Source organism: Temnothorax curvispinosus, unplaced genomic scaffold (assembly GCF_003070985.1).
Source record: "Temnothorax curvispinosus isolate PA1 unplaced genomic scaffold, ASM307098v1 QBEX01007135.1, whole genome shotgun sequence".
Classification (NCBI taxonomy): Eukaryota; Metazoa; Arthropoda; class Insecta; order Hymenoptera; family Formicidae; genus Temnothorax; species Temnothorax curvispinosus.
In genome coordinates this window covers 379,420-407,406 of record NW_020216915.1, presented here as the reverse complement: position 1 = coordinate 407,406, position 27,987 = coordinate 379,420, and the positions used below count along the sequence as shown (strand labels likewise).

The 27,987-nt window shown below is 38.2% G+C and overlaps 1 protein-coding gene across 1 annotated transcript; it reads left to right on the top strand.

The window, feature by feature from the left end:
* The first annotated feature begins 822 nt into the window (after positions 1 to 822).
* Positions 823 to 26,273, top strand: LOC112456763. The gene is made up of 4 exons (XM_025019510.1): positions 823 to 1,143; positions 15,936 to 16,068; positions 19,242 to 19,337; positions 24,653 to 26,273. Exons 1-4 carry the CDS (start codon positions 1,135 to 1,137, stop codon positions 24,676 to 24,678), a joined length of 264 nt encoding a protein of 87 aa, XP_024875278.1. The 5' UTR covers positions 823 to 1,134; the 3' UTR covers positions 24,679 to 26,273.
* The last annotated feature ends 1,714 nt before the right edge of the window (positions 26,274 to 27,987 follow it).

Here is a 27,987-nt window from a genome sequence, read left to right as displayed (position 1 = left end):
AAGTTTTCAAATAATTCAATTAGGTACATAAAGACCTGAGTTGCTTTAAAATTGAAAATTCTTGAAAGTCTTGAACGTCTTGAGAGAAGATCTTTCTTCAAAAGCAAATATGTAAAACATATATTTAAAATAAAATTGTTATCTACATATCAAATGAAGAATTAATTAAAATAATAATGTAAAGAAAAATATATTTTTAAGACATCGAAAATTTTTTCAAGACTTAATATATTAAAAAATTTTTTAATATATTCAAGAGTTCTAAGACTTTTAAAAATTGTTTTCTTTTAAATAACATTCAAAATAATTTTCGTGACATATTCAAAATGATTCTGTTTCGAGTGCAGTTTCACCGCAATATAATCTAATTTTCGCAACAAAGTTACTGTGTTTTTGTTCATGTTGCGTATTTGTCAGGTTACATAAGAAATTTTCTTAATTTCGAGACATGGGATTAATAGGAATACTTTCGTTGCCGCTCAAATGCATCCTTCCTGCTTCCTCGTCGTGATTCACGGCATCCAAGTAAAAAATATAAAATGTCGAATCGATCGAAAGGCGATCCGCGAGGCGGTCCCGTTCGCCTTTCTCGCGAAGCTGCTCTCGCATAATTTCTTGTCCGCGGTATCCCCCGCGGAGAAGCGAAGGTCACCTTGACCATCGCTCGCGCCCCTCAGGAGGGTAATGATTCGGGCGGGGGCGCACGAGGGGGGAACAGGGGGACAGACGCGGCTCCAACGCGACGTTGGCCTCCAACGTCGACATATATAAGTCCCAGGATCGGCCCCCACCGGGAGTTAAACTCTACTGCTAAGACGGGCAAGCAGCCTGTGAGAGTCTCTGACACCTAGGATCCCGCCGTCACCACGAGGAAACTACTCCGCCACTTTTGACGATCCGCACCGTGGTAGGCGTTTCTTCCGGAGCCCCCCTACCATCCGCGAGCCCGCGACTCCGAGAACGTACCCCCGCGTGGCAGGTGGCACACCACCGTTGCGCGGTACTCCTAGACTCGCCGCTTAACGAGAGTGCAACTGCAGTTGGCGGCCGACCTGTGCACGGCTCACGGGGAAACGCGGAGAACGCGCTCGTTCCGACTCGCCGCAGTTTCGGGGGAGATCCAGAGAAAGAGAGATGAGGATCGTAAGTACGATGTGCCCATGTGTGATACCGTACGGTACGCTTCGCGAACGAGCGAGCCATCGCGCGCGAACGAATAACGGCAAGGGACCGGTAGAGACAGTCCTCCTGAGGGTCTCGCTATATTTTCGCGATACGTGCGGAGTCGCGAGTGGTCGAGAGTGTTTCGTTCTGGACCAGTGAGATCGTGCCGTTAGATCTTAGTGAGGTCTTGAAGTTTTGTGAGCAACAGCGATATGCAAACATTTTCGAATGCACGCGCATCTTTATGAGAGAATAGAGAATTTGGAAGTTTACTGACTTTTACACGGCTTTATAAAATTCGTCGTCAACGTCACATGTAACTTAAATACATGGATCCAATAATATGTAGATCACATTTTCCCAATGCGACGTTTCGCTTTAAATTAATAAATTTTATAGACGATGATTGTATTAGGCCGCTTAAACACCTTATCACCACATTAAAGAATCAGATCCAGACTTCGTATCGGGTTCATCGTTCGCGTAGGTAGCATTATGTTGGAGGCGGACAATGAATGAGAATCTTGTTTACATCGCGCGTTTCGACGTAAAAGCAAAAATATGTATCTCCAACTACTTCGACTCGACTTTCTACGTTCTTATTTCCGGAACCTTGGGTTTGGTCATAAAGTAAAGCATGCTTTTCTATATACGTTTATACGGTCGGTTCACTCCTGGCATCTGCCTAATAATTCTCATTGCAATTAAAGATATGGAAGAAAAGGAATTTTGCCTTGATTCACGTTAATTGAACAGAATTTTAAAACGATGTATGTGCTGCCGCGGTGTAATCGTTGTTAAAATGCATCTGCCACGATTATACTAGATTTCGAACTTTCATAAATCAACGTTTAAAGATTTTAGCAGACAGGTAGCTGATAATTTCAATTAGCTACAATGGATGGCGTTGAATAATTATTTAGAAACGAGAAATCTCAAGTGCAATTATTTAAAAAAAGAAACTACCGTTACATTGCAGATCGACTTGTTCTGTGATAATTACCCGTACTACAATGTTCTCCTTTAAGATTCACGTGTGTTAATTACAAGCTGCAGATAAATTAACGAAAGAGATCGATTAGCTCTCATAGGGAAGAGAGATGCGCGCGGAGATAATAGCTGCAGCGAATGAAATCCGCAAACACCGTGTAACAGTTCATTCACGAGATTCTAGCCCGTGGCGAGACAGGTCTGCGGCCTTGCCCCGGGCCGTCCGATCGTTTGTTGGTGAACCGGCGTGTCCGGCAAGCTTTTAGATCGTTCACATGTTACGTAATGCAACAAGAGTAACGTCGTTGCTAGGAAGACTCTTCCTTGATTATATTTCTAAGAATTATCACCCGGCTCTAACTTATCTCTTTCGAAATAAAAATGAAGAATTGTTATTCGTATTTCTTGTACGCTTATATTGGTAAGGGCATTACGAACAATTTGTGTTAATTAAGATAATTCAAATTATTTATTTTGATTGCAATTTTAATTATTCTCAAAATGATCTGTGCTCACATTTTAGGTTTCATTACTCTCGATTCCTTGATTTATTAAAATTTCTTATTGAAATTATAGAAATTAAGGGTTACACAAAACGATATATAAAAGGCGCTGTTAGATATCTTTATTTCTACACGTGTTACACGTTACGACATTCTCTTCAAGTTTTTTATATACATGAAAGTTATAGAAAAAATACATAATTTCTATACTACATCACACATTATGGTGATATTGTAAAAAGAGAAAGAAATTGTATCAGATTTATATCGCCGGGAAAACTAAGTAAGAAGTGCCATTACCGTCTCAAGTGGTGCTATATTATTATTATTGATCCGGTTTTTTAAGTCTACTTAAAAAATGTACGTACTTATTAAATAATTATTAAAGTGTAATATGCTTATATAATGTAGAAAATATAAAGAATTAAAAGCGAAAAGTTATGCAATTAAGTTAAGCCCGCGGAACGTGATTTGATCTAATTTATAAACTGTGTTGCACATGGAATGAGCATGGAATATTGAGCATCTCTGACTAGTATCGGGTCCAGTTGGCTTGAAATTATGCGCGGTAACGTTAACGATGTTTTCCAAACATCATTTTTTCAAATAAATCGCGAGAAAGTGGTGCTAATAATCTGGACTGGTTATGCAAACTATTAGTGAAAATTTCGTAACGTTGCGGTGTGCAATTCCGGTACACCATAAGCTGTAATTTCGTAAGCGTTGGATTTATCCCATGGCTCACACGTCAAATCGTGAGATGCTAATGGTACATTAGCAAACAATGATTTAACATTGTATATATCTATAAAATATACTTTTAATTGCCATAGTGTAAAATACAATGCAATTCCAAAGAACCAAATTTTCCGTGCAAAAACCAAGAAAGTGGCTGCAGTGAAAGATACACGTATAATATTTATATTAATTTTTAATTATTCTTAATATTTCCATAAATTTTTCATCTGTAGCTTTATTTGGACATCATTTTTTTTCATTTCTTCAAAAAATTTTCAAATTTTTAACTGCATATATTTAATAAAGTTTGCGCGGAATGAAATAAGGAACAAAGTATTTCATTTATTTGCATTGTGCATTATATTTAAAATTAGAGTTAAATTCCTTGTATAAACGAATACGGTTCTCCCATAGACAAATATACGCTTATGTTTATCTATGGGATTATTATAGGCGTAGTTAGAACGGATTTAGAGCGCACGAATGGTATGCAGAAAGCTACAATTGTGTCACTCCCTTTGCGATTTCACAAGTGGTTACCGGATTTATATGTGTGTGTGTGCATGTATGTGCGTCTATGGTACAAAAATGATACAATCTTGGTGATCAAAGTATGTAATTTTCTGTTCTTTTATTAATTTTCCTTTAAAGCAACTGCAAATCTTTTTAGCAAAAAAGTGGAGCAATCTCAAGAAATTTTAATTGATCTTTAACATAAATAGGAAATCTGTTGGGATATCTCAATTAGTACACTTTAATTCAAATTTTCTATAATTTAGACTTTATAAAACTTATCTGTTTATATCATTTTCTAAATCTTTTCTTTTTTTTTAATTAATAATTATTGATAATGGGAAATTAAATGTACATGTCGATTGTTTGTAAGTAGAAAAGCAAATATTAAAAGTTATATAATATATATTAGATTTATTGATTTACAATAATCTATACTTGAAATTTTCTAATTTTTCGAATATTTTAAGTCAAAATTTACAAAATTAATCAAAAGCAACAATTTTATAAATAATTTTTATTATTATTTTAAACTATGTTTACGTTTTCAAATCATTACACACATATTGCTAACTTTTCTTTTATTTCTATCGGGGAGAGTGTACAGCATTTTGCGTCGTACTTCGATAACTGTCCAACTGTGACAATCGAAAATATCCTTTTACAATGTTTTCCACTTTCTTGAATTGGCATGACCCCTTTCACAAAACGTCACTAACAACCAATATTACATGATTACTGATAACACAATGCGTTGGAAATATTCGCTTATATATTTTCCGTTACACATGTCTAACGAAGGGGAAAGGAGAGCACTTCCTATATAGTAGGAAGAGGAAATCATAGTAGAACCATGTAATGTATTTCTGCAAAGTGGAAAGAATTACCACTCATACGTACATATATTGTTATTTATATTTCTTATAATATTAATAATATTAATAAAATAATGATGAATTTATGACATTTAATCTCAGATTTGAATCAAATTATTCTATTTAGTCTTTCATTTAGTTCTTATTGTTTGTTTTATTAGTTTTATATGATTTAATTATTCTGTAGCACATACAATATTTTGACGTAAATCTAAGCTAGAAAATCTTTTTCTTACAATTAGACTTTCGTAAAATTTTGCTGACCTAACGTACATTTGAAATATTTCACATTTGTGGATTTCACACGTATATTACATTATGAGTTACGTGGATGCCCGTTTTTCAACACCTTTGATCCTCTTTCTTGGCTGGCTTACCGCCAAGGGCGGGATCGTAATACTAGCATAGAAGCGAACGAGCTTGTCCTAGAACGATTTTAGTGCGTGTACTTTCACTTGGTAGCGCCTTACATGATATAGCGTGAAAATGATGCGCTCTTATAACTCTCGCTTACCGCGTGTAGTCTCAGGTGCAGTCAAAGAAACGAGTTAATTAAATTCCGTCGGCAGATCCACTTAATTACGTATTTGGAACGAAGTTTTCCTGAGATTTTCAAATCGCGGAAGGAGCTGAGATTTCGCGAGAACAATGATATGCTACTGATTCTTCCGTAAAAATAATTTTACGTAATTTTACATAGAATCATGAAGATACTTATTTATTTTATAAAACTTTTCAAGTTGCAGTTCATAAATTATCCTGAATCATATATGGCTACCATGAAATAGTTTTATTACATGCAGCAAATCAATTTTCTAAGAAAGCGTGCCTCCCAGCTCACGAAAGGAGCGAGGAAAGTAACATCTGTTCTCTCCGTGAAAGAGAGGCGTTACCACTCGCGATGCACCCGTCGCGTCGCCCGTGACGCGGAATTTTCCAACCGTTCCGAGAATTCCTGCATTCTTGTTAAACAATAGATCCTCGGGCTACTACACACTTTCTTCTTTCCTTTTCTTTTGCATTAAGTCCCCGCGATCTTCCTGATTAAATGCCCGCGAGATTTAAGTACGATCGTAAATTGTCTTCCGTAATATTGACCACAGTTCTGCCTCGCTTTTGCGAGAGATAGGAAACTAGCCGACCATATGACCGTATTAAAAGGGAAATTTCATGCGGGCATAGAAACCCACAGCATGAAACGACGCGCGTTGACCGATGTACATACTTATCGTCGGCGTAACGAATTTAATCGCGACGTTTTAGCCAACGTGGACTCTAAACGGTCTGTATGACGTTGCAGTCAACGTTGCGCTTCTCTGTAATATTCTCGGATAGCGTGATTTATGTACCCGAGACATTAATATTCGAATCGTAATTGGTCCCCACGAATTAAATTCGGCATTGCTCGGATTTTTCGCGAACGGTGTAATATGCGGCTGACACTCAGATTGCTTCGAGGTAAGGGAGGATAATTATACATATTCGCGTTGCGATGAACACAAATTATAAAAAAAAAAATTAATATTAAAAAAAAAAAGATCGCTTGGTGTTCAAATTAAACGTAATTTCTCTTTGATGTCTGCTAAATTTAATGTCTTGAGTCGAACTTTGCACTTTATTTCCTCGAAATGTAACGGCATTATCTGAATTTATTGCAACCGGTGCGGAATTATGAGAAATTATAATTTCTTACCGTTAGCTTTCTGACAGTGTTACGTTGAATGAGTGTAATCGTTTCGCATTCTGCTTCATAACTAAAAATCACGAATTATAGCAGAAAAATAATAATATCCTGTCACCTTCGATGCCGCGATTTGGATATAACGTAGATGAGCCTTAAATTGCGACATTTTACCTTGCATGACGGGACACAAAGAAACAAACGCGTTACTCGATTTTCCTAACATATCCAGCTCTCGTGGCGCTCATCAAAACGTAAATTAGCATCATTGAAGCGGACATCTCACAATAAGAAAAGCAATTTAAACAAAATGTTTATATCGCAGCCTCTTACGTTACGTGCAAGTATAACATTTCGTCTATACGCAGAAGTTACAAATGCGGAAGATGTTTTATAATATATTGACGAATTTATTAGAAATCTTCTGTCCCAGTTATCCAGTAACGATATATTGCGATTTGTAATGCGCTTGTAACTATTAGAAGTCACAAGTTACGTTACCAGGAAAAAAAACTTAAAGTTAATTGGATTGTCCCTAATGAAAAAATCATGAATCAGTATTGCAGGCGATGTTAATGTATACAACATGCATGAAAAATAAATTTTGAAATATTTAATTTTGAAATCTGATAAAACTATTCTTTTATTGTTGACTATCTATACATGCTAAATAAGTAATAATACGCCTCGGAATTATAATTATACATTAATATTATTTGTGTGTCGATTACAGTTTTATATTGATATAACAATCAATTAAAAAAATAAAGATTAAATTACGAAGAACAGATTTCTCTTTAAGACTTTTGTAATGATAAACGCATTAAAGACCTCGCTATCGCAAACTATCTTGCGATCAGCTAGCACTTTAAATTGTTGCTCATCAGCTTGATTCCTTATTGTGCACACACGTACATTCTCCGAATACACAGCAAGCTAATTGCGCCGATTAATATTAATGGTGTAAAAGTTCACCCATAGGAACAGATCGAACACGGACGTTTCACTCGGTGCCGAACGCGGAAGTGCGCCTTTAACGTATAGACACTGTTAAGTATCTGACCGTACTCTATCTAGGTATTCGTGTAACGTACATTATTATCGTCGGGCTAAAAGACGTGAGAGCTTCTCTCCCTTTCCTTAGATTGTCCAATATTGTTATCGATTCAGGAACATGATTCACGAGAAATCATCCGTTCCATAAAATAAACGAACAAAAGATTTGCTTATCTAAATAAATTGTCAGCCGTCTTAGGCTTAAATATCAAGTGAAAGTAACAATATGCTCAGTTACGTCTGATGATAAATAATAAATGTAATTAGAAATGTTACATTAGAATATACTGATATCTCCATATCTCAGATATATTCAATGAATCTTTTGATTCTTCCTCAATACATCAATAAGGAAAAAATTAACAAATTTCCTTGCAGTAATATAGAAACTAGTTGTTAACTTAATATATAAGTATATAAATTAAATACGGGCAATACGGATATCTAGAGCCAAGTTTATTATACCGGTTTGTTACATTTTTCCTTCAGGTTTTTCTGCAAGGCGCGCACGAATGAAAGATATATACGGCTCAATAATTGACATGTCGATCTTGAATAAATAAATTAATAGGATGATTAATTCGACAGCTTGACACGTCGGAATAACTTTAGATTAATTGATTTGTCATCGATTAATGGAAATACGCGTGGAACAGCAGTGGATATCACGAGTAGCAACATAAATCGTTACGGCTTTTATTCAAGATATTCAAGATTTTTTAAAAATATAAAACAACGTAATACCCTACGGAAATCAATGCTTTTAACGAAGACTTAAAATTTTTGCAGCGCGGACAGACGCGGGAAATTAATTTATCGTAAAATTCTCGCGACGTATCTCGCCGACGTGACACGCGGCCGCAATATCTTTCGAAAAAGGCCGTTTCTCTAATCCTATGAATATCGACGACGAGACGCGGTATGAGTTATTACATCGTGGATGATGAATATTCATCGGTGTCGTTCCGTCGTCCGATGAGTCGCCGAGTTCGCGGAGACAAAACAGCGGAATGAAATACCGCTCGCGTAATGAAACTACGCCCGCATTCCTCGGTTTTTTTTCTCTCGTCCGCGGATAAACATAAACGCAACTTCTGAGCGGAGAACGATCGCCGCACGGCTGCGGATCGCGGCGTTCGATCGGCGATATCGCCTCTCGTGGCCGTAAAATAAATCGCCATGCGAAATCGTGTCGCCGCAAAATACCGCCACGCGCATTTTTTTTTTTTTCCACAGGCATATATGTCGTTATGTAGATGGCTTTTTCCTACCCCTTCCCTCCTCTCGCGATCGTCCGCGCGTTCGCGGACGGAGATATCTGGCCGGCGTGATCTCGCGTCACGGTCTTACGCACATGTGTGCCGCACTTTGTAGGCGACCTCGTAGAAACGAAGGCGGCGTGATGCCACCGATGGCGAGTTAGGCGAGTAACAGCGAGAGCGATGGTTCTCTCTAAATTACTTCCTTCGCTTCGCGCCCGCATTTCTCCTCGATATCCGCATTGTCATCAGAATTTCCGCTCGACTGACCATTGTGTCGTAATCGCGAGACTGATCTCTTCCATTCCGAAGGTCCTCTCCGTCATCTCACCTGGTCTCACCGCCGCCGCGGAGAGATCTCAGGAGTTAGCATCTCGATAGAATGCTTCGCTTCGCCTTCACCTTGCCTTCACGCTGTGCGAGTAGAGATGTAACTGTCGCGGTGTTTGAAGTTACAACGCAAACGCTGAAATAAGATTGCTCATAATTTTGTGTAACCGACTTCTTCTCCCTGTGTTTCGTGTCTTGATCTTTGCGTCTAATTTTATTGCGTGACGATGTACGGCGCGGGCGGGGACACGAAAATTTTCCGAGAAAAATATAATCACTAAAATTGGACTGTGCTTCACAGAAAAAATTAACGTGTTACATGAATGTAATTCTATGAATTGTCACAATATCATCATTTTATCCATTTCATTTTCGTGTAAAAACTGATTCGCCAGCTAGCCTTTGACGTAGTCTGTAAATACATCGTAAAATTCTTTTATTATTGTTTTCAATCCTAAATTTCTAATTCTCTACTGAAAATGCTACTGAAAATAAAAAAATTCAATGATGCATTCTATAGGAATTGATTTTGAGACGGATTACTGTGTATCTGTCACGAGATTCTTTTTCATATTCGGTATCTCTGACAAAATAATAATAAGTCTTTAAAAATTAAAATAGCATTAGTGGACTTAAAGGGTCTTAAAAATTATATATATGTTTATGTAAAGTTTTTCTTTTTATAAAACACCTGTCTAAAACATTACCGCCTATTCTAAATTCTTGTATACTTCGATCACGGTTTACACATACGTTGCATTTAGTTCTAATCAATTTGTATGTATATATTGATACGACTTCTACGTGACTATATAAATCTACTGTTGAGATCGGTGGTTGTTTATTCACTTTATTGGATAGCTAATTAACAAAGTAAGTGAATTATACTAGAGACACGCGACCGCACCCGATAAGAATCAGAAACAAGAAAACGTGCGTCTATAGAAAAATCGTAAATAGCAGTTCGCGCGTTTACCCTCTTTTAATGAATGTTATTAATTAAAAGTGCTGTCAATCTGCCGTCCCGCGACTGAGCCTACGTCATCAGCTTATATCTTCCCGTACTTGTATTTATTCGACGATCAATATTTACGGTCGGTTTTTGCAACAAGTATGCTGTCTTTTAAAATATAATGACAAGAATGCGATTCGTTCACCGTTGAAGTTTAACTTGTCAAGTTATATTTTAGTTGTAAGAAGCTCTATAATAGGGACCCAATATAATTTATTGATATAATGACAATATATTTATAAACAATCTTAAAACTTAGAAAGACAAAAAACGCAGTGATATTCTGTGAAACCAATTAAGTATACCATCCAAAAAAGTAATAACCCTAATACATAATAGCTTATATGGATGGTCTTAGAAATGTCTTGAACATGTTCAGGATTTCCTGAGGATTTGTTCTGTTTGAGGCCTGATCGAAGCTGAAATTAAAAATTAAAATTATTTATTTTTTATTATAAAACGTCAAGCGTAACGTTTCATGCAAAAAATAATGAATAATTTTTGTTTGGAAAATTGATCGGACAATCGTATATATTTCGTTTTTACAAGATACATTATAACACAGAATAGATTTTTACATAAAGTTGAAACATTTATTTCTCATTAAAATGTAATCTGGATTAAGATTTAATATCTAACAGAATAAAAATATAAATATCTTGTAACACAATGTCGATACTTACTTATTTTTCAAACATTTAATTGATTAATTTCCTTCCGAATATCGTCAATGAATTTTTTATATTTATTGTTTGATTTTTGTAGTTTTATATTTTCTTCTTCCAACACTTTAATTTTCCCCTTTGCTTCGTCTAACTAAAAATAAATGTAGAAAAACACAGGTATTATAAATCACAGCCGACAGCGTAGTAATCGAGTATAGTGACCATTTTGTAACAAATCTTTCTTAAATTTTAATTAAATATTATGAAAATTGGCTATATCAAGGACTTTTTTTATCTTTTTAAGGAACGCGGACAATTTCTCCTCACCTTCTTAGAATAAGCTGCCTCCGTAATGGATAATTTTAAATAGAAGCACTTTAATTGAAGCTCCCCAATTTTACAAAATACTTCCAGTTCTTTTTTTAATTGTAAGACATCAATCTCTGTTTTTTCTAATTTCTAAGAAAGAAAAGACATAGCAAGTGAAGAGAAAAACCAGAAAAAAGTAGAAAAAAGAATAAAAAGCGCAATGAAAGAAAAAAGAGAGAAGAAAAGAAAAAGAGTATTATCATAAAAGAAGTGGAAATAAAGACAGAGGACTGATTGTGAGTCAAAGAGGTAAACTAATTTATACAGGAGAATCTAAAGGTATTGATAGAGGTAAAAAGGGTACAAGTGTTAAGAAAAGACGGGAAAAAAGTATAATTGTGGCGGAATTGGACAACTGGGAGAAGAAACGAGAAATAATGGTATAAGGATAAAAGATTTGAAAACAGAATATCAAAGACGATTTGACGAAGAAAGAAAGAGATATAAAAAAACAATTAAAAGAGAGAGAGATAAAGAAAAAAAAAAAAATATATATATATATATATATATATAATATATATCTCAATATATGTATAAATACCTGATTTATGGCCAATATTTTTGAGTTGTCATTTGGTCTCTCATTTTCCGAGCCGTCCATCTTTGCTGTAACATATTCCATATGCATTAGAAAAGAAATACGCAATTGGAAATACGCAAATTAAAATTTATCTTTTATTAATTGTATTTAATTAATTAGTTTATCTCACCTGTGTGAAAAAATTTGTAATTCTAAGCAAGACTATGATATCAGGTTTTTGTTGCCGTCTTCTATGACTACAAAGAACATACTAAGTCAAATCACCTTGGAGATCGGGGCATTCTGGAAAAGCGTTATTAACAAACGTTGTTTGTAAATAAGAATTAATTTCCAGAACAAAGCACTCCTTGGATTCAACGATGAATTCAAGGTGTTCGTGACGTGCCACTATAGTCATTGGCTAACACGTACCATTTTGAACGCGCCGTCGATAGATATAATAGATGTACGCGGCGTCGGATATGTTACATGTCGCGCGCCTGATTGGACGCGAGACATGAGATAATAGCGTGCTACGCGCGCCACTTTCGATTAGATGCTACACAAACTTAACAGTTCTGCAAAATTGACTACGTTTTCACGGCGGCTTATAATCCGGTTTGATAACTACCGTATACTATCCGACCCAAAATTTTTCTTTTTTTGATTATAATAATCACTTAAATATAAACCTATTTCATATTCTAAATATTTGAATCAATCTTTTTTGACATATATATGATGCTGATAGGTAGAGATAAAGGAGAGGTGATTTAATGACAAAGAGAAATTAATGTACCTTATAATTTTAGGAAATTTAAATTTATTTCTATAAAAGTGCAATAATATATATATCCCAGGTAGCAGACAGTCGTCATAATGACGTGATTCTTACGTCATTTTATGACGTATGTTACGTCATTTATTCCTAAAGTTTAACGTAAAAATGACGTATTTTTCACGGTCCTAAGTCACATTCCAACGACGTCATTTTCTGACGTTTTATTGACGGCAAAAATAGGTCCAATGTACGACATACCGGTTTCTAGAAATGTTTTTTATGAAATTAAAATTTTAAAATGTCTACTTGATAAACGTTTATAAAAAAATGTTCTTTTTCTTTATCTAAAAAAAAAAAAGCTTTTTAATTGTTTCGTTACATGCCATGTGCGTATAGCCGCTCTCAAGGCGGTCACCCATCTTAGTACAGTACCGCGTCCGAGTCGCTTGACTTCGATGATCCAGTGGACAGTGACGATCTTCTCACCCTGATGCTTCCTTATTAACTGTACTTGTCTATAACAGGTACATCTTTAAAGTGGTCAAAAATCTTGTAATGATATCTTCTTAATAGTTATAACACTGCATGAAATAGTTGTCATAAAACTATAATTACACACGCAACTAGATCCACTTATACCATAAATTCACAACGTCAATCATAAAGTTACGAAACACTTTATAAATGTAGGAATATTCCTGTGAAAAATACTGTGAAAAATATGTCATTTTTACGTCAAACTTTAGGAATAAATGACGTAACATGCGTCATAAAATGACGTAAAAATCACGTCATTATGACGACTGTCTGCTACCTGGGTAGTCAATTAAACGTCTATATAATGTCATTTTACAAAGTCTTTTTGACGTATTAAAACATGACGTTAAATATACGTCACTTAATCGACGAATGACGTTACTGACCAATTATGACCAAATATTGACGTCAAAATGACGAGTGCTTGCTACCTGGGATGTATATATAAGGTTAAGAGTTGTGTGCAAGAAATGTGTGCAAAGGATTACATTCTGTCGTATAAAATTGTACATTAAAATGTATAAATGTATAAAATTGTATGTCTATGTGTAATCTGCACTTGTATTTATTCTCGGCGATACGATCGTTATTCCGTATTTCGCCGAATAAATGTTTGCTCCGTTGCATCATTGCGCGGCTTTCGGTCCATTAATTATGCTTCGTTAACGGCAATACGTTATTGCATTACGCTTGTAAGATAATAATCCGACCGCCTGGAATTATATGTCGAAATGTCGAGCGTTGAAACTAATTCACGGCGTATATTAACAGAAAATAGATAATAAATTGTTGGCAACGTTAATTTGTCCCGTTATTAATTCTCTACAGATCACTGATCGTAAAAAGATACCGTCACGATCAAAGTCCCAGAATCCTGGCAATCCGAAAGCAGTTACTGCAAAAATCGCCGGTCTCGGAATTCCTGTCCGAACATTAAGCCCGAGGAACAGACCTAAGTGTTTTCGCATGATCAACTTTGTAGCAAAGTTCCGTTCCGAGAAACTGCACGCACGGTGCTCGATTTTAAAGGCGAACCACTAGCCGATTCACCTTGACATTGCACCGGCGAAAGAAAACCGCGCGAAAAGAGGTTCGACGGAAAGCGGCCGTGGTAGCGGCTCACCTTGCCTTTGATACGGAAATCTCGTGAACGAACAAATCGCGGCGAACGAACTCGGTATCGCTCCGATCGTGCCGACAATCGAGGTAACCTTTATCCGAACGATTACCTCGAGAGCCTATGCTTTTCGTAATTGCGATCGAATAGTGGTGTCCTTCGACGATCTGCTTCTCGACGCGTTTGATGCCTCGTTGAGAGGTATAGGCCGTAAATCGGCTGTAACGATTTCATCAGATGCTTTACGTAAACGATATCTCGAAGAAGAAAGAAATTGAGACTCGACGATTCGTCCCCCTGTTGCTCCACCTTTCTCGCGTTTGCGTAAGAAATACATAAAATTCGTGGCGCGATAACAGATTTTTTCGAAGCGAACGCAAAGGAGGTTTACGTCATCCTAAACCGACGAGAGTCCTTGCGGCTTTCTTCGTTAATTGTGACAGTGTTTGTCTTACGACATTACGGAGCGCGATAGATTGGTGCGAAAGATTTGAACGCGACGCAGCCGTCAAGTCTAGAATTGATGGAAAATCGCGACTGCACAACAAACACCGCAGTAAACGTAAAAATGAAATTGTTGTCAAGAAACAAATAAACTCACGCTAAGAAAAATAAGATTTTTTTTCGTAACGGATCTAGTAATTTTTGTCAAAATCCGATTTCTAGCCGGTTGCGCAAACGTATGTCAGGCCATTTTCAATGAAATGAAAACGTTAAGTGGCATATTTACTTGTAAATATCCCACGGAATGGCTATTTAAAGAAGTGTGTCGTAGGGTCGTAAATTTCTGCGGCTTGCGGTGGAAATTGTACACTGGAAACGTGGTCGACGATCGATTAGCCGTAAAAATTGTCACGCACCTTCGTTACGGACGATATAACTTCACAGACCGTAGAGAGCGCGTAGATAAGCAAAGGGATATAATTCCGAGGTTTTACAGCGCGCAATTTTCAACGGGCAACGTATGGCTGTGCGTTGAACATTCTGCCAGCTCTTAAAGCCTATCTCGATAATTTAAAGCCTATACTTAACGTCGTTATGCGGATTAGTGTCATTATTTAGCACCTGACAGGCTAGATCGACGCGGACATTGGTACAGGATACGCTGATAAAATAACGGTCGTTTTTCGGACAGCTGTAACGGTCGAAATTACTCTCGCGATGATTTGAACACTCACTTGCGCTACAAAGAGCAAGTTTCGTCAAAGCAGCTGTTGCTCCGTGAGAATACGACTGACTTGAACGCGAAAGCATTCTTATTTTGTTCTAATTAGTAACCGGTTTATACAACGAGCGAAAAATAACGTCCTTGGCTCCTTAATGTCTATCTTTCCGTATCTATGTAAATCACTGCAACATACTGGACGTGTGAATGCTCATTGAGAAAGATTCTCTCTTAGTTAAGCATGATATCGCGTCTAATTTGCGATTCACAAGAAGCGGTTGCTACATATAATTTCGTAATGCAGTTTAAAAATATAAGATTGAACATCCGAGTTAGGGTTACTTTTCCTCTTACGTTATGCTTCTTTTACACAACAATTTTCACAACAATGTAAAATGAGATGTTATTGTTCTTATTTCCCCCTTAAATGTTTCCACGAACTTAATTCAGTTTTCACATTAAACTGTTTTATTGTCATTATAGATTTACTATCTCACTTACGAAACTTCTCTAATTTGATATAAAATGCAAAGGAAATATCTGATCCTAAGTTTATCACATATATGTCGCTTATTAAAAATATCGAGACACGCGCTCTTCAAATTCGAACGAATAAAACGCTTTCGTGAGAATTACAAATTTACGAATTCTTAATTGCAGATTGTTCTAGTCGCATTTGTCATGGCCGTCCTGGCGAGCGTCTCGGCACAGGATTTCAGGCATTTTTTCAGAGGATTTGGTCCTTACGGAGGCATTTCGGCCGCAATAATGAGGGATCCAAGATCAAATAGAGGTAAGTTGTTTTACACAACAACTAAGATTATATAAATGTATCGTTAAAAGAATAACAGACAGCTTCTTCGATTATACGCTTCAATGTATAGATTAACAGAATTACAGTATAATACTTACCTTGTAATTATAGCCGGATATATTTTACATCGTTGATATGTATTGCAACATTTTATAAAATTGTAAATTAATCAAGTATAAATTTCTGGCATCGCTTATAAGATTTTCTGTGATGACTCTTGCACACTTTTATAACTGCGGCTACTTGAATTTGCATAATTCGAAGATGATTCGTCGGTATATTATTACCGACATTACCGTGCGCGATTGCTCACTACCAAAACAATTATGCTTTCCTCTTTTTGTCCATACGCTATTATTAGATGACTCAAAGTACTCATTGAGATTTATGGTATGCTTCGGAAGTGTTCGTTCGCGCTTGTATATCCTCCAACGTTATCAGGAAGCTGAGCATCATGCAATTACGATAATTTGTGTTCTTATGTTTTCTTCTATTTGCATACGCCGCGAAGAAACGGCCTCGTTCCATCCGCAAATAATGGTAGGCATTCTAACACCGCTCGCTAGAATTCCTCAATCGTTCGAAAGTTTTTCCTCAATGTGATAGATTTCTCGGAAACGAAGTCTCGCTTACGATGTTATTGAGAGATGTTACAGAGTATAATTGCGACAATTATTGTTCCGCACGTATCACTGTGCAACCTTAATACGATAGAAAAGCGCACAATTTTACAATAAACTAAACATTTACAACAGTTTTAGTAATTTCTGTTCAGATATTCAGTAGATGAGATAAATACGTGGTTCTACGGAAATATTTTTGAAGATTAATAGCTGTGGCTCATTATTATCTGTACCGCGTCTATTTATGTAACATTCCGTGCGTGATTGACAATACAACAATCGTTTTTATGATGGTTTGTGTCCGCTCAGCCATAAAGATCCAAGATATAAAAGGAATGCTCTTTGAAGTGCGCTGTCGTATAATCAAACGTCTGATTGCGATCGAGAGGAACGAGCCTGAATCGAATCATTGTAGGTAATGTCTTGTTATTGATGCAGAACCTATCTTGCTCAGATAGTACGGAACTTTTACCGGAACAACGAGGCTAACTAGGGATTTACCTGAACACGTGCACGCGTAACGGAAGGAAAGGCAAGCCATTTGCTTTTATATGTTCCGTGAACTTCGTGAATTATGATAAAATTTCTGAACGTACGTAATTTCTCGGTGATCAATGCGTTCCTTTCAATCATAATCACCTCTTGGATTAAAATCATAATATTTTTATAAAAGTAGATTTTATATACAATTGAAAAAAAACTTAGGAATATGATTTTATCGATTCTGAAGCTCATTTTATGATCGTTTTATAATTATAAACATAAAAGAATTTAACGTAATTGTCCGGGATATTATAATACTGTTACTTCTCAGGTTGTTCGAACTGTATTATTTAAATGGCTTGTGTGCACGGACACGGACAGGACACGCGATCCTTACAACCTGTTCGAGCGTTAGTATGCGCATAATAATCGGCATTGGAATAAGTGTCAAGTTCAAATTCACGTACAATAAATAATGCGTCATATATCATGTGGCTGACGGGATGCTGAGCAAGTAGCAAAATAAATCACATTTAGTTCGACAACGCAAAAACTAACTAATCTGGTTACAAGATCTAAGAGAATATATTTATTATCTCTGTTTTATGATACATACTTTTTTACTTATCTCGTTCATCGAGTTGTAGTTTTCGTACTTAATACTGATAATAATTTCGAAACAATTCATATTGCGATATTAAACGATATTAACGTTTCCAATTTATCTTCTGCTTCCATAATTTTCATTACATCAAGATTACTGCTTAGAAAGTCATTATCGGGATAACATCGGAAGCCTACATCAGTCAAACAAATCGTTCGTTTTTTCTACTGCTGAATATTCATAGCGATTACTCACTGGAGGCGTGCTCGCCTCGCGCATTCAGTTACTGCTTCATCGCGAATAATAGGAGAAGACTACTAGGCGAAACTGGAGTTTGTTATTCGAATGCTACGATCGTCAAGAGATAATTATCTTAATAAATCTAGATAATATCTGCGTCCACATAATATCGTGTCAGTAGACCGATTAATAATACGGGCACACGAACAACTTCCTCGTGTTAGAAAGGATTTCCACTACTCCTTCGTAGATAAGTGCATGCAACTTTCCTTTAATGTCACGTAACACTGTAGCGCTATTAGCAGTTGCGGTTTGTTAAATAATATAATATGCATAAACGAATACAATTTTAGGAGAATTTTTGTCTTATTTGAGCTTCTATTAGATTATAGGTGTTGATAAAACCAGTACTACTTCCGTTAGTTGTATTTCAAGAATAAATATAAAAAGAAGTATGTAATTAACACATTGTATATGTAAATATGTTGCTGCAATAATTACCGGTGTGAATGGCATTACATAAATGTCTTAATTATAGTGCATGTATTTTATACTGAACAACTTTATAATTTACGAAAAGTAATAGTTTGTAAAACAAATTTATTTTCTATAACATTGAGCAAAACCCTTCTGTTCTTTTACAAAGTTAATCAAAAGTCCTTCACTCTTTAACGTTACATTTTATGATCCTGTTTACTATGTGCGATCAACCGCACATCATTGCTTCGCCAATGACCATGAAAGCCAATGATGATCTTTATAACTGATGCGAGCATCCAATCAACTCGATTCAATCTCGTCAAACGATGTCGATAACGATCCCATAGATCTTATACCACTGTATTAACCGGTATAACTCGATATAGATCACTGGAGGTCAATAGATTCACTAAGAGTCAATAGAAAACATTTATATAAGTAGCATTCTACTACGGTACTCAGTTATAAATCGTTGATCGATGGTATTATCAAAACAATGGCTAAAATCTTTCCGCATAGATCATCCCAAGCATATCAAATGTTCTTTCTATTACGTGATTCAAGATTGCCCTAAAAGTTTTGACGTATTTACTGACTGGAAATGCAGGAATAAAATAAAGTTTGCATTTTTGGTGCACCGAGACGATAATCGTGAGAATAATCGCGGCCTTTAAAGAAGGATTACAAGAATATCGCTTTAACATATGTTTCTTCTTTCGAAGGTCCGGTGTTATTCCCACCTGGGCCACCAGACACAGGTGAGACCAGCGGCGTCATCGTGGGCGCGAGCGGATACGGATTCGTGCCACCCGGCTCAGGTAATAGGTACATCCACATCTGAGAATCAAAGGAAATCTCGATGCATCTTTCACAAAAAAAAAAAACAAAATAGAGTAATGGGTTGAAAGAATTCGGTGGTGGAATACGAGTCGGCGAACCTTTACGTGACCAGCCTCTGCATGTAAGACAACCCAAAGAGTCGTCGAGGATAACAGAATAAGTAGAAAAGGGAGAAACAGAGAGAAAGGGAGAGTAATATCTTTTAATCACGCGATATCTCGTTCGTTCCTTTGCACTCAATTTATGTATAAACACTATTTATTGTTGTCACTTATGAAATAACATAGTCTATGATACACACATTTTCCCAACCTTCCCTCTCTCACCTCCGAATTTTAATTTTAACCGAGGGTGCATGTTCATGCGCACTGTGCATGTGCGGCACTGTAGCGTTTATTGTTTTGTGAGATGTTCGAAAAGTCACGCGAGACTCTCTGAAACGCATATTAACACTTTAAATACAGCAATATCGTCACATGATAAAGAAATATGTTTTACGTGATACTATAATATTAAAGTAAAGAGTTTGTCAATTATGCAAAATTTTCGAGAGTCGAGCAAAAAAATTATTATTACACACGTATTCATGATGACATTGCTGGTTTGTTGATATTGTCAAATATAAAGCGTTAATATTTATGTTAATGGAGCACAATTCAATGCAATGCTGAAACTTGCAATATTGCATTTCGATACGCTATAATTAAAAGCAGTGTATTAAAATGACGAACGTGACTTTATTGCAAGTTGCGCGACTATTCGGACACTCTTTATAATTGTTAATAGCGTTATATAAATATATAAATATGTAAGTTAATAAAAAGAAGAATCCTCAGCATATAATTGTCGCAAATCTGACGTACGCACAAGCGTTGTAATTTCAATTTCCTCTCACGTTATGTAAAAAAATTGGTTTATTAAAAGAATCACCCGATTCTCCGACCACGATGTCGAATACACACGGCTCTGAGAATTGGTAGAAAACCGCAAAAATTCTTTCCCCTATTACCTTCGTTTGTTACGTTCCCGCGAAGGTCGGCTTCGTCTTACCGGCCCGACGTTTTTGATCCTTGAATCTCGGCGGGTACGTCGTTTTGCGAGTGTGCTAATGGTATTCTGTCGTTCACGTCGAGGACGACAATCAGCTCTTCTCATTACGTACATCCCGGGAAGCTGTACGTTGAGAGATGGCATTACGAATGGATGGCTGCGATCACGAGAGCATGCTATAAAACTTAAACATTCGACGTCTCGCTCGTCTTACTTGCGATTCCCCCTAAATTGGAGATCGCAAGCCGTGACAGTGAGACGATACTAATACGTGGTACGCGGGTCTTTTAGTTACTAAGTAACGTGCACCGCATGTCTGGTGACAGGAATGCACTAGCAGATAAGCATCGTAATCTCTCGCACTGTATAAGGTAAGTCTACAGAAAGAAGTAATATGTTTAATATCCATGGCGTGGTATCGCCATAATTGGTCTCCGCAAAATGTTGCGGTGAACGTTCAATAAACGTGCCCCCTTTTTATCTGTAATTACACGGCGGTGAGCACGAATCATTTTTTTTTTCGATATATAATAGAGATTTCGCCGTTATCTTATTAACCTTGTTAGCGATACCCAGCAAGCTCACTTACCGGTCACCCATTTGCACGAAGCGAGAGTCGGAAAGCGAGATCGGGTCCTGCGTCTGCAAATCGATTCAGGGACCCGAACGTATTGTAGAATCGTGAAACGGGTTTCCTTGCGTAATCGGATCCCCTTGATTTCCGCGACGTGGTGTACGCAGGGGCAACGTGTCTCTTCCGGTAATTTGAGCACACGCTCGGCTTTCATTTCACGCGCCGTCCTTCGCACCTGCGCTCGGCCGCGTGCAGGTAGACTCATCAAGCGGCATAACGAGACGTAATGAGAAAAAGAGAGACAGAGAGGAAATAGAGAGCGAGAGCAGGGAAGATCGCTAATCGAGAAGATGGAACCTTTGTACTTCCTCCTTCCGCGAAATGCAGACGAACTGCAGCTGTATATACCGGTTCCTTAGCGTGGGGAATCTTCAGCCTTGACGCGACGCGACGGTTCGGTGAAAGCGATTTTCGAGGCTGCGCGGCCTCGTAAGGCGACTCGCAAACTCGTTTTACGCGTAACCTTACTTAAAGTTACTCCACTGCGCGTAACAGGTGTTACGAGGTCGTCAAGGCGACAAGGTTGCCTTTTTGGTCAGCGACGCGAATACCGGAAGAGAGACGGAGACGGAGAAGCGAGGATCAACGCTCTCTCGATCCTTGGCCTCTGACCAGAACCGAGCCGGTCACGCACCGAATCAAGTTCGATCAGTTTTTTTCCTTTTAGTCGCGCGAATCGCCGTTCCTGCTCGCTCTCGATTGTACGAAAAGCGTGTTTTTATATCAAATAAGATTATGTACACATTTCTGAGAGTTACGGTCCATCCGAAATCTTTTTTCAAATACAGGCGAAAGTCATCAAAGTATATGACACTCATAAAAATGAAGTATGTATTTCTTGGCGATGAGAGGAATTACATAAGACGTTCATGCAACGTATTGGAGAATTCCGCGTCACGGAATATTTATTAGAGAGTGACAAAACGATTAAAAGAGCCGAATTCGGTGTTATGAGAATAATCGTAAAATTTCGTTTCTCTTCGCGTCGAATGATATTGCGACGTCTTTCTCGAAAAGAGAACGACGGCGGGGGATCGCGATTTTATTTCGTTACCTGCTGTCTCTTGGAAGATCAGTGCTACCTAAGAATGTCAAGTGTCATCGACGGAAAGAGTGTGAATTTACGGTTGCATAATTTGTGCGTCTGCGAAAAGTAATAAAAAAAACCAGTAGAGAAAGAACGCGTAATCGCGAACGGTAATGCGTTGACGCAATAATATTAGCTCGACGCAATAAAGTTTTGTTCCCATAAAACCCAACGTACATTACTGTTAGCGAATAATGGGTTGACGAAGATCGGTCGGGTTGATTCGGCGAGAAACAAAGATTCGTAAATTGCTTGTACCCGAGTATATATATCCTTATTATCTTTTGTCTTAGATATTTGTTGTGCCAGCCCAATTGAGAAAAAGCGCAATTATAATAAAAAAAAAAAATGCAAACGGAATATCCCGCAACGCTGTGCGCGCACATTTTATATAACTCTATAAAAGATAGCGGGGAAGAAAGGCACCAGTCACGGTATTAAAACTCGCGTACGACGCAAAAGAAGTGAATGGCGGGCGAATAAATTCTCCCTGCGAAACACGCGCTGATATCGAGGGAAAGCCTGTACATCTCGCACTTTATAACGTTTTGCACTTGTTAATGCGCGCGTTAACTCGACACGGGAGAGAAAACGTAAATCTCGGGCAACCGTGGCGTGATTAACGTCATGGAGGACACGGGCTGGAGGAGACGAGGTACGTTAAGTCCGAAAGTAAAACTCCGAGTTCGTAGCTCGGGGAAGCGCGGCTGCTTTATCGGGACAATTCTGAAGATTAACCAGCGCATTAGCACAGATAACAAGCGCAAAGTGTAATTTAATTCTCCGGCAAGAAATAAAACCGCCGAGCCGCCGAAGCACGTTTTTGCGCTAATCGAGTTGATAAAGCCGAGGATGCGCGATTGATGCAACTCGCGAGCGTGACTATATATTCCGTCGAATAAATACTTTTGCAATAGCTTTTATTTCGAAATCTCGCGAGAGATAAATACACGTGATAAAAAGTGCGTGAATATCTTCATCTGCAATTTGCCAATTACGAACGATCGTATCTCATACCGATAACAAGCCGTCCGTCGTTGAATCTTGATGCGGCTAAAGAAATACAGCGGCATAAAGATGGCACACCGTTCTAGGTCAAACGGCCATTCGTTCCCCTTGATAGTCATTAAACCCGACGATCCGCATTTAATTACGCAACACGCAAAAACTGTTGACCCCTCCGGACGTCCTTGACGGAAATTTATCTGGGGTTGAAAGGAGAGGAGGGTGCGAAAAACGAATTTTCCCCGAAACTCGTCGTTGGTATTCCCTGGTGGAAACGAACTCTCGTAACTTAACGATATCTTCGTTAAATACTTTTTTTTCACGGCACATTAATTTAGACGGGAAGACATCCGCACGGGATGCCCGAAAGAAGTTTTTAATGACTCAGTATAAAGCGTTCCAGTACATTTGACTAACCAGCTGTAGGTTGTGTCGATATGATTCTTAAAGCAGAGCAATGCCGCTCGGTTTCAACGCTGCAAAGATTAGAAATCGTCTATCTGGCATCTGATGTACGTAAAATTGATCTAACACTTCAAAGCCGACGGCAATTTCTAAGCATTATAGCGGACACGATGCGATCGCAAAATACACACCTCGATCGCTCGAATCATTTTCACGCCTAACTTGGTCGGCTGTCATTTATCGACAATTATTTTTGAGCGCTGCCGTTCATCATTAGGGCGTTCTCGCGTTTAAATTGATTACAATCGGAACGGAGGCGGAATCCTTTTCGTTCCCTAATAGCTTCCATTCGGATCCCCCATTCGTTTCGCGGTCGACTTTATTATCGACGCTCCATGCGTACGATCTTGCCAAAGCACACGTGTGCTACGCGCGAAAGCGAGGGAGGAACGACAGAGCACTAGGGGACCGGAAAAGCGAGCACTTACTAATCAAAGGGTAGAAGACGAAGGGGATGAGGTCAGTTCTGCCCGCCTCCACAACGGGCGGGACAAGGTGACGAGGGTTCTGTAATTAGCAGCTTTGAAGTGGTATCACCCTCGCTACTCATTAACGACGTTCAGGTGTCCCCGAGTGTTAGCGCTCCGAGGGATACTTTCGACGGTAGAATCGCAGATGGAAATCACACGGACCGTTGAACGAACCTCGCGCTGTTGAATCCGAGGATTTACAGAAATCGTCGTCGAATAGTGGCGTTAGGAGGATGAAAGGGACCCGGGGGGAAATGCGGAAGAGAGAAAGGAAAAGATCAGAATTTGGTTGGGCGAGGGAAATCGGGAAAGCGATTCTATCGCGGCGATTCTCAATGACGATGAAGAATCTGCCGGCGTGAGCGTCCCGGAAGTATATAGCCGATTAGAAATGCGGGAATTAATTTTCCTTGCTTCGTCTACTCGCGCTTCCGCATGCAAGCGCAACAAAGTTGGATGGACCGGAATAACCGTTATTATAAATTTGCAGCGTACAATTTATATTACGAGTCCTTTAACATTCAGTATCAAGTATGTTTGTCAAGTATGTCCATCTCGAAAATGAGTCTTTATTTATTGCAGGTTACTTCACCTACTTCTACTACTAAGCGTCCGGTAATCGAGGGATTGCAAGAAGATGACAACGTGAAAAAAAATGGTGGTCAAGGTTTCGGACGTACGTCACGGCTCGCAGACTCTAACTGGACACTGTGGTAGATTAATAGACCAGCGTTACGTTAGTGCGTGTCCATTGAAGGAAGGACGAGCCTAAAGTAGCTCTTTTCTTCTTCTTTCTACTTTTAACAATAGTCTCTCCTCCGCGATTGGCGGCGTGGGAGTACGCCTACTTCCCGTGAACTTTGTTAGATTGCGCAAAGTTCGCAGGGTAAAAGAGAGCTATTAACGCGATGTACAAATAGAGAAATACGTGCGATTATACGATAACGAGATTTATTTTTTTTAATTCTAAAAACATCACGTCCCTTCTTCCCCAAGGCATATAGCGCGCGAAATATTTTAAGATGAAAGTTCAACGGAATAGCGCGGTAAATGAGACCCGTGTTTCTGTATCTCCTTCGATTAAGGATCACTCGAGACGCACCCTTAAGAATGCCAACGAGACCGACAGTTAGTAGCTAAATACCGGCCATATCGAAATTGATATTACGCCACTTACTGTTAGTCTCGACAATCACGTATAATCCCGTATTATACGAGCAACGAGAACGTTCCGCATAATGAAGTCTACGAAAGTACAAGTCGTATTTTATGGTGCATTACTACGGGTATTCGCGCCTCCGCGTGGCGGTAACGCTGAGGCGTGTATAATTAGTAGCAGCCACAGAGAGCACCGTGCACTCCTGACAGTGCGATGTTAGAACAAAGCGAGCGGGACTGAATAGCGATCCGCTTCGCGCGCCTTACAGTCGGGAGAGATATCCGCTTATGAAACAAGACCGGGTAAATAGAGGTGGGTCCGGCGCGCGCGCCGCTGGATCCACTGAAAATGATTAAGAGGCAGCGGTACGTTTCGTGCCGACTGGCAAGTTATTTATTACGACCGCGATGGCGATTTAATTAAGCGTGGGTAGCCGTTTTTGGGTGAACCGCTTTTACGATCTACCCGTTTCGTGTTCAAATTGTTAACGCTCCGCGCCGTGCGGGCAGTTCGACACACACTGCTCGGCTTAATATAAGTAATATATTTTATATTTATATGTAAATGTGATAGAGAGAGAGTATAAGGAAGCGGTATGAGGCCGCGAATCAATGGCGGGGTGCCGCCGTCGCTTTCGTTTCCGTGCAATACGGTCATGGTTCTTTAAACGCTAAAGATACATTGGTGCATTTAAATGCCCGGCTTCTCGGCCCAATCAGTTCCGCACGCGCTCGGTTTTAATCGCGCACGGTGGCGAAAAATACGCCGAGTCCACAGCTTCATTGATCCGTGGCCAAAAAAAAAAAAAAAAAACACATTCCGGTTAATTTGCTCGCCCTTACATAATTTTTGCATGAGTATGGTCGATCTTAGATAATTTTTATAACTCGTACAAGGAGCATGTAAATATTACATAATCTATTATACTCTATAGGAATAAAATAAAGTCGTTGTCTATAAATCCGCGTTTGTTTTATGAAAATTTTATACATATTTAGCTTTAATTTGCTAATAGATAAATAAATGAATTGATTGAAGAAATAAAAAAACAATACGTGTTAGAAAATGTTTTGAAGATAGACCATGCAATGATTGCATGTATATTTAAACATTTTGAGGACAACCCGAGTTTTATTTTGTAGAAAACATGTGTCTCAATAAAATGACATACATCATCATAAAATAAATTGAAACTGTGACAATTAATTATACATATTTAAAGGTGAGTATATGTATGTGTATTTTCCACTAAATATTTTTTATATTTATGTGTATTTTCCACTAAATACTTGTCTATTGCAGCAAATTTGTATTACAGTGAGACGCATTAATTAGTTTTACGAGACGCGATTAAGCTCAGCATAGAGCGTAAATATTACCGAAGTTGCACCGGGAACCTTTCGTAACCTTGCTTAAAAGGAGTCTCGGAATGAAATTTGCCAATAAAATGATAAACACGACGGGCGGTGCTCTTATCCGCGACGAAATCTACGGTGCACGACGCTCGCACGACAACGATAATTACTATTGGGCGCCATTATTCGCGTTCGTGTATTAGTAATTACGAAAGTTTCCTGCAACCGTTCGAACGCGCACGGAATATTCAAACACATTTACGTTCGACTGTACGTAAGACTCTCACCCGATCTTTGCGAACGGAGAAACTGTGTCGTGTAATGTGTAACGAAAGTACATTTACGTCTAGTCGCGCATTAATGAGAGGAGTGCGAATATTAACGCTAACAGCTCAAAGCAAAAGTAAGTGAAATATTGTTCATGATGAAAGTTACAACGATTTGTCAATCAAACGATTATACAGCTGTCTAAAAATGATCCGTGTCTTAGATATTTAACAATTGGATGTCTATATTTATTTCTAATCTCATATTTTACATTTGAAAAATACAACAGGTTTTTAGATTCTTCAAGGCATGAAAACGGCTTCTTTTATCAAATTCCTAAAAGTTTCGATCTAGAGCACATCCGTGTACAATCCGCAGCTGCTGAACCGGTTTCGTTTTAATCACGTGTGAGAGCCACGCAAATTACACAAAGCGTATCGACCGTATTATTTACACTAGTAATAATTGGTAATAATTAGTGAATACTCGCATTCGAGTGATTATTAAAGGATACGACTAGCCCGAGAATTCTCCGTATTATATTATTTCTTTGCTCACGAGCACATTCGTCCGATAATCGCAAATGAACGTGTCACGAACAGTCGCTAGACGAACGTATTTTCACGCACGATTTCGCTAATCGTTCCCGAGTGAAAATATGTCGAAATGAATAAGATAGAATATCCGCGTGGGATAAAATCGATCGAACCTCATGAGAATATGATCGATTTTATTTATGCACCTATGTGCAAGAAGCGTGGTGCTTATGGCGGAAATTACAGAAACTGCGGCGTCGTTCGCCACAATTCCTCTCGTAAAACCGGTAGGATTTTCTGTCTAAGGAAAGTGGTGCTAGATTTATTACGATTACGGCATCGCGGCACACTGATTGCATGAGATTCGTGATGTATCATATATCCGTGCGAAGATAAAGATCTGTTAGAGATCCGTTGAGAGTGCTTGCTTATTTATTCTAGAACTGGAGCCACGTATTTGACAGCTAGAGATTTGAAAGCGCACGGAGAACGTCGATACACAGCTAGATTTGTCATAAAATAGAACCATCTGCGATTCCACATGAGATAAAAATAGTTCAGCGATTAAAAGAATATTTTGTATACAAATACAACGATTTT

Excerpts from the sequence above, each read along its gene's own strand:
- LOC112456763 (XM_025019510.1), top strand. Across the intron at positions 16,069-19,241 it reads GGATCCAAGATCAAATAGAG|GTCCGGTGTTATTCCCACCT; the intron begins GTAAGTTGTTTT and ends CTTCTTTCGAAG. Across the intron at positions 19,338-24,652 it reads ATTCGTGCCACCCGGCTCAG|GTTACTTCACCTACTTCTAC; the intron begins GTAATAGGTACA and ends TATTTATTGCAG.